Source organism: Oncorhynchus nerka, linkage group LG27 (genome assembly GCF_034236695.1).
Source record: "Oncorhynchus nerka isolate Pitt River linkage group LG27, Oner_Uvic_2.0, whole genome shotgun sequence".
Lineage (NCBI taxonomy): Eukaryota > Metazoa > Chordata > Actinopteri > Salmoniformes > Salmonidae > Oncorhynchus > Oncorhynchus nerka.
In genome coordinates this window covers 42,010,589-42,017,749 of record NC_088422.1, presented here as the reverse complement: position 1 = coordinate 42,017,749, position 7,161 = coordinate 42,010,589, and the positions used below count along the sequence as shown (strand labels likewise).

The following is a 7,161-nucleotide window of genomic DNA, read 5'->3' as shown; positions in this document are numbered from 1 at the left end:
GATTCAGTCTACTGAGACCAGTGTGTGCACTTGAAATGGTACACTACTTTGGCCTTGTATTGACCGTGGTTATACGACTACAGTAATTCATGTTCAGTGTCAAGTGTCTGCTGTATGGACAGGTAGGTAAGACGCCTGTTTGGATAACCCAGTAACTCTTGTTTCTCTATGGCCTCAGGTACGTATGTCAAAGCGTACTGCACACGTGCCTTGGAGAGAGGAACGTGTGAGGCCTGTGAGTTTGACACATACACTGAACATGGCAACGGACTACGACAGTGCGTAAAGTGCACCACGTGTCACTCAGGTAATTCTGTTGAACGAGTTAGCCCCTTTTCAAATTCAACATGATCCATTAGAATGAATGACAAATGAAATGGCTGGCCTCTGATCTATCCCGTGTCTGATTATTATTTATTTTTTTATAAAAATAATTGTCTTTAACATTACAATCTCGGTATGTTCCTCTCACAGATCAGGTGACTACGAAGGCATGCACCATCACTCAGGACAGAGAGTGCCGGTGTAAACCTGGGTCATTCTGTGCCCCTGACCAAGCCTGTGAGGTGTGCAAAAAGTGCTTAAGGTATGTCCATAGAATATGCGAACATACACGCGGATGCTCTCAAACTAAATCTAGCCTAACCTCCATTTTTTACTTCATTAGACTGTTGTGTAGACGTTATTGCACAGTGGTGACTAGCTTTTCTATACATGGCATTTATTCATCGATAAATACAATTGAATTAAACTGGTTTTAATGTGGCTTTTAAAATGATACTTTGTTGAAACCCCCATTTATCTCAGATGTGAAGAGAATGAGGTGAGGCTGAAGAACTGCACTGCTACGTCCAACACTGTCTGTCAGACCAGACTGCCCGCACCCAGCACCATCCCAGGTACAAGACCAGGTACAGCAGACATCCCCTTGCTGCATGCTCCGTTGTCTCCTGTTTATTACTATGGATTAGGATTTTATTGTGTGTCAACGCAATAGAATATAATGATTGTTGCGTATATTTTGGGAAATTACTATTTCTGAATTTCAAGGGGCGTTCTGGGATTCAAACAACGACGAATTGTCAACCCTGCCACTTATTTGGTCAACAGCGGATGGATGGGGTTGTGACATTAAACATTAATTTCTCTCTGTTGAAACAGCAGGTGTTGGTGTGATTGTGGTGGGAGTACTGGGTATCACTGCTGCAATTGCTGCTGTCTATTTGAAGAGGCGAAATTGCTGTAAAAGGAGAGGTAAGGTCATCTATATCAAATAAATACCTTTTGCTCTTTCAAAAGTGAAGTCTCGGGATGCCTTCCAAATGGCACCCTATTGCCTATGGGGCCTGGTCAAAAGTAGTGCACTATACAGGTAGTAAGGTGCCATCCAGCGTGAACAGGAGCCTCAAAGCTCACGTGTCAGCAGTGATGCACTTAAAGCTGTCAACAGAACATGTCAATATTGTACCTGAAAGTAAAGTGCCCTGTGTGTTTCATACTTCATCTGTTCCAGAGTCCCAGAATAATCCCAGTGAGACGCTGAAGATTGAGGTGGTGAGTCAACCGGTCTCATTCCAAAGTTATTTTGACATTCGCGGTGTCAGACTCAATGGGGCTGATCCCGACTTAGGAATTTGTCATTCCTACACATGCCTTTCCTATGCACTTCTCAGTATTTGATATTCAGACTTGCCTTATTCATTCGTGTAACATTCTCTGCAGGTGTGACTACCTTGCGCACTCTGAATACATCTAATTCAACTGCTGAAAAACTCCCACTTGCTGGCCAACAGATTTTCAATGGGGTTTTCAGACATCCCTTTAAATACAGTGTACCTTTTTCAAATTAGACTTTTGTCGGACAGACAAATACGCATAGAGAGAAATGCGCATGATAAGGGAATTGTGTTACATTTACGCACGCTTAACTCTGGACTGAATCTAGGCCAATCGGCACTGCATACTGAATTAGCTCAGACGAGCTGATCGAATTTTTAAATTTTTAATTTGACCTTTATTTAACTAGGCAAGTCAATTAAGAAAAAAATATTTTCAAAGACGGCCTAGGAACAGTGGGTTAACTGCCTGTTCAGGGGCAGAACGACAGATTTGTACCTTGTCAGCTCGGGGGTTTGAACTTGTTGTGAAAACATGGCAAAGTACATCAGTGAACAGCAACAAATGTGCCTCATTAGACTACATATAACTTTTCATATCTTGTAGGATGATCAAAACAACAGGTCAATTGAGGAGAGGCAGAACAACCGGAGTGCTGTGCAGGATGACACACGGCTCCGTCTTTTCCTGGAGCTGACCCAGGAGGTGGGCGCCAACGCCTCCTCAGCCGATGAGGACAATGGACTGGGCGACAGCCTCCACAACACCACCAACTCCTCCCAGTCCAATTTGTCTGCACTACCCTCATCCTCCCCGCTTTCCAGCCCTTCGGCCAAGAGGCAGCCAGGCGCTGCGGCTACGGTGAGAGCAGCAGCACAGGGCATGCTCATGCGTACCTACCCCTTGTCCCTTGTCTTCTCTCAATCTCTTTTCTAACCACATCTGTATTGTTTCTTTAGAACTCCCATCCTATTCTGGATCTGGTCTTACTTTCTGTTCATCTTTATTTTCTCTGCTCAATATACAGTGCATTCTGAAATATTCAGACCCCTTGACTTTTTCCACGTTGTAGCCTTGACTTTTTCCACATTCTAAAATGGATTGCATTTTGATTTTCCCTCACACAATACCCCATAATGACAAAGTGAAAACAGGTATTTATACATATTTGCAAATGTATAAAAAGCAATACAAACAGATGCCTTATTTATATACGTATTCAGGCCCTTTACTATGAGACTCGAAATTGAGCTCAGGTGCATCCTGCTTGATCATCCTTGATGTTTCGACAACTTGATTGGAGCCCACCTGTGGTAAGTTCAATTGATTGGAAAGGCACAAAACCTGTCTATACAAGGTCCCACAGATCTGGGTAATTGTACCAAAACAGTTCTGCAGCATTGAAGGTCCCCAAGGACACAGTGGCTTCCATCATTCTTAAATTGAAGATGTTTTAGAACCACCAAGACTCTTCCTAGAGCTGGCCGCCCGGCCAAACTGAGCTATTGGGGGAGAAGGGCCTTTGTCAGGGAGGTGACCAAGAACCCAATGGTCACTCTGACAGAGTTCCTCTGTGGAGATGGTTGTCCTTCTGGAAGGTTCTCCCATCTCTGCAGCACTCCATAAATCAGGTAGAGAGGCCAGACGGAAGTCACTCCTCAGTAAAAGGCACGTGACAGTCCAGTTGGAGTTTTCCAAAAGGCACCTAAAGGACTCTCAGACCATGAAAAAACAAGATTCTCTGGTCTGATGAAACCAAGTTTGAACTCTTTGGCGTAAAGAGTTCGTTCCAAATGCACTGAATTCGTTCCAAATGCACTGTACTTACTTACTGTTTGAAAGCCACAGTCTGTCTGACGTGTATACAGCATTAGTTCACCCAATTCATAATTACTCTCATGGGCAAATGGACCCCAAACAACCGTGTCCCATTTTGAAGTAGAGCTACTCCCTTTCCACCATCCATCTTGATGAAGACTTACTAGGCAGACGACTTGCTAGGCAGTTTTGACACTTGTTTTTGAAGATTTAATTAACCATTGCTAGTGGCCAGGCCCAAGCACATAAATGTGATTTATAGATGCAAATGCAGGGTCGAGGAAAGGACGGAATAAGGCCAGAGACAAGAAGTCCAGAGCTGTTGTTGAGGTCCTTCCCTCCTGCACAACCCTCCAAGAGCCAAACTTCAGAGCTAGTGCAGGGGCCTCGTTTAGGAGCCTGACTTATGATTTATGACTGACCATGTTTATTTTAATTTGTTTTCTAGGAAGATGTCCTTCTCAGAAAACTTGCTCCTTTGAATGGTGAGAGTATACCCTCTATATTTTATGGATTTAGGCTAGTTAACATACTAATATTATTTAGCCTTGTCTATGACTCACTCTGTTCTGCTTGATTAATACAGTACAGCACGGTGGGCTTTGATGTCAAGGGCCTTGACTTTTATCTTTTTTATTTTTAGGTGACGAGTCCTTGAAGAAAAGTTTTGAACTTTTTGAAGAGCTGGATGTTTACTACCATAACAGATTCTTCAGGCACATCGGACTCCGTGACAACGCTATAAAAAGCATTGCACACCTTCATCCTGAAGACCGAGTCTATGAACTGTTAAACGTATGGTTGGAAATGGTGGGCATGCAAGCCGACATAAATTACCTAATCAAAGCCTTACTTTATTTGGACCAAAAGTTATCAGCAGAAAATATTATTTCTAAAGCCATTGAAAATGGTTATTATGAATATGCAGTAAATTAATATGCAGAAAATAAAATTGCGTTAGGAAAGTATAAAGACCCCTTCCCCTTTTCCACATTTTGTTACATTACAGCCTTATTATAAAATGGATTAAATAAAAATCTTCACCAGTTAACTAACAATCCCATAATGACAAAGTGAAAACAGGTTTTTAGACGTTTTTGCAGATTACTTATTTGCATAAGTATTCAGGCCCTTGCAATTGAGCTCAGGTGCATTCTGTTTCCATTGATCATCCTTGAAATGATTCTACAATTTGATTGGAGTCCACCTGTGGTAAATTCAATTGATTAGACATGATTTGGAAAGGCACACACCTGTCTATATAAGGTCCTACAGTTGACAGTGCATGTCAGAGCAAAAACCAAACCATGAGGTCAAAGGAACTGTCCGTAGAGCTCCGAGGCAGGATTTGGTCGAGGCACAGATCTAGGAAGGGGTACCAAAACATTTCTGCAGTATTGAAGGTCCTCAAGTGGCCTACATCATTCTTAAATGGAAGAAGTTTGGGACCACCAAGACTCTTCCCAGAGCTGGCCGCCCAGCCAAACTGAGCAATCGGGGGAGAAGGGCCTTGGTCAGGGAGGTAACCAAGAACCCAAGGGTCACTCTGACAGAGTTCCTCTGTGGAGATGGGAGAACTTTCCATAAGGACAATCATCTCTGCAGCACTCCACCAATCAGGCCTTTATGGTAGTGGCCAGGTGGAAGCCACTCTTCAATAAAACTCCTGCTTGGAGTTTGCCAAAAGGTACCTAAAGGACTCTGACCATGAGAAACAAGATTTTCTGGTTTGATTAAACCTTGATTGAACTCTTTTACCTACATTCCAAGCGTCACATCTAGAGGAAACTTGGCACCATCCCTATGGGGGAAAACTTGGTGGCATCATTCTGTGGGGATGTTTTTCAGCGGCAGGAACTGGGAGACTAGTCGGGAATGAGGGGAAAGATGAACGTAGCAAAGTACAGAGAGGTCCTTGATGAAAAGCTGCTCCAGAACGCTGAGTAAAGGGTCTGAATACATGTGATATTTAAAATTATACATTTGCAACAAGTTCTAAAAACCTGTTTTTTGCTTTGTCATTATGGTGTGTGTGTGTGTGTGAGAGAGTTGGTTGAGTGGGGGAAAAACCATTTGAATTGATTTTAGAATAAGGCTGTCATGTAACAATGTGGAAAAAGTCAAGGGGTCTGAATGCACTATGTTCCTGCTTCTAGTGAGTTCTGGGGAAAATACCCAAAATACAGACAGTAGGAGTCATAACTGAGCCGTATATGTGATTAGTTAAATGATCTCCGGTACTTGCTGCGACAGGCCTATTGTCTGGCTGTTGAATCAGTTCACTGTGTGAAACTGCAGAGGGAATGATAAGTTATGCACATGCTAGCGACTGTAGAGCTCCTGGGTGTTGAGTAAACACTGTCAACTGTAGTAGAAAGGAAGAATATACACTGGATGTAGTCTACTGTGCTGTAGTGGTCAGGACACCATGAAATGCATGGACCATCCTGAATGTATTTTAAACACCAGGGGTGCATCCCAAATGTCACCTTATTCCCTTTATAGTGCACTACGTTTGACCTGGGCTCTGGTCAAAAGTAATGCATTCTATATGAATATGGTGCCATTTGGGGTGCCCCACCAGTGGTGTGTGTCTTTACGATTCAACATAGAATATATAACAGTTGTATTTATTTATTTTTAAATTTAAAGGACTGGTAAATGTGTATTTGCCTATAAGGTTGTTTTCTTATGTTGGTCCTGTAGAGCCAGATCTATTGATGCTGAATATTCTGTACAAACTATAGACTTTGTTTTGTCACGAAATAATGCTGCCTTGTTTTCCACCACAGTACTGTCTTCACACACTGATAATAAGTCCTATTGCTCCTTAAGCAAATCATGTATGTTGAGTGATGTCCATCAAACAAAATAAAGCAACAATGTTTCAGTGTAAGTGTTAGATGGCACTGACATTTTGAACATGAGCAATGTTGCACAGATCTGTGTTCAGAGCAGATAACTCCACCTAGTGGACACTATGGAAATAATTTTGTCTTCTGCTGTTTTAATGATGATATTACATCCTCAGCCTTTAGTCCTGTACACTGTATTTTGTGATATCCTCCGTAGTATTTATCATGGCCTCTTTCAACTGATGAAATTAGTTAAGTTACTCTCCCAAGACTGCGTTCATTATTTCAAATACAACTGTCTCTGCATTATGTTCTTGTCATATCTCCTCTGAAGTTTAAAGATCTTGTCAGTATACCCTTGAGTTGGAGCCAAAGTGCAGTTGCCAATGGCAGTGTCCCTTTTAATTTATAATTTCACATTATTTATGTAGATGTTCTTTACAGTGAATGTTATTTTTTAAGAACAATACAACAAGTTGGATATTAATGCATCAGTTTTGAAATAAAGGTTTTATATATTTTGTGCTCTTTTCAAAATGTCTCTAACTAGAACCAGATATTGTTAAAATGTTGTCCAAGAATCAATCACATGATGTCACTAAGCTTACTCTTTGTGACATCTTAGCGATATAACATTGATTGTTATTTGGTTGACATGTTCTGTGATGTCATAATTGTGTGTTGTCAAAAATGTCATTCTGTTTCAATACATTGTTAGAAGCAAGACGAGGAGGTAGAGAGGAAGGGTCTCTGCTGCACCTGCACTCGGTATGAGGATGGCAAAGAACGCTGGGGCATTTGACCTCAACAGCTGCACCGTCAGAGAGCTCATGCAGCAGACTGGCATTTCCTTGGGCAAGGCCAGGAGACT

At 41.9% G+C, this 7,161-nt stretch overlaps 1 protein-coding gene across 2 annotated transcripts in view; it reads left to right on the top strand.

The window, feature by feature from the left end:
• Positions 1-6,811, top strand: part of hdr (hematopoietic death receptor) — an 8,726-nt gene extending 1,915 nt beyond the window's left edge. The window contains exons 3-10 of one of the 2 annotated variants that reach the window (XM_029636947.2): positions 179-307; positions 475-586; positions 808-899; positions 1,162-1,254; positions 1,514-1,554; positions 2,224-2,478; positions 3,884-3,920; positions 4,079-6,811. In XM_029636947.2, coding sequence (XP_029492807.1) covers positions 179-307; positions 475-586; positions 808-899; positions 1,162-1,254; positions 1,514-1,554; positions 2,224-2,478; positions 3,884-3,920; positions 4,079-4,371 — 1,052 coding nt within the window. In that variant the 3' untranslated portion in view covers positions 4,372-6,811. Of the gene's footprint in view, positions 1-178; positions 308-474; positions 587-807; positions 912-1,161; positions 1,255-1,513; positions 1,555-2,223; positions 2,479-3,883; positions 3,921-4,078 lie in introns of both variants that reach the window. The other variant, XM_029636946.2, reaches the window with a different exon arrangement.
• Positions 6,812-7,161: the final 350 nt, after the last annotated feature.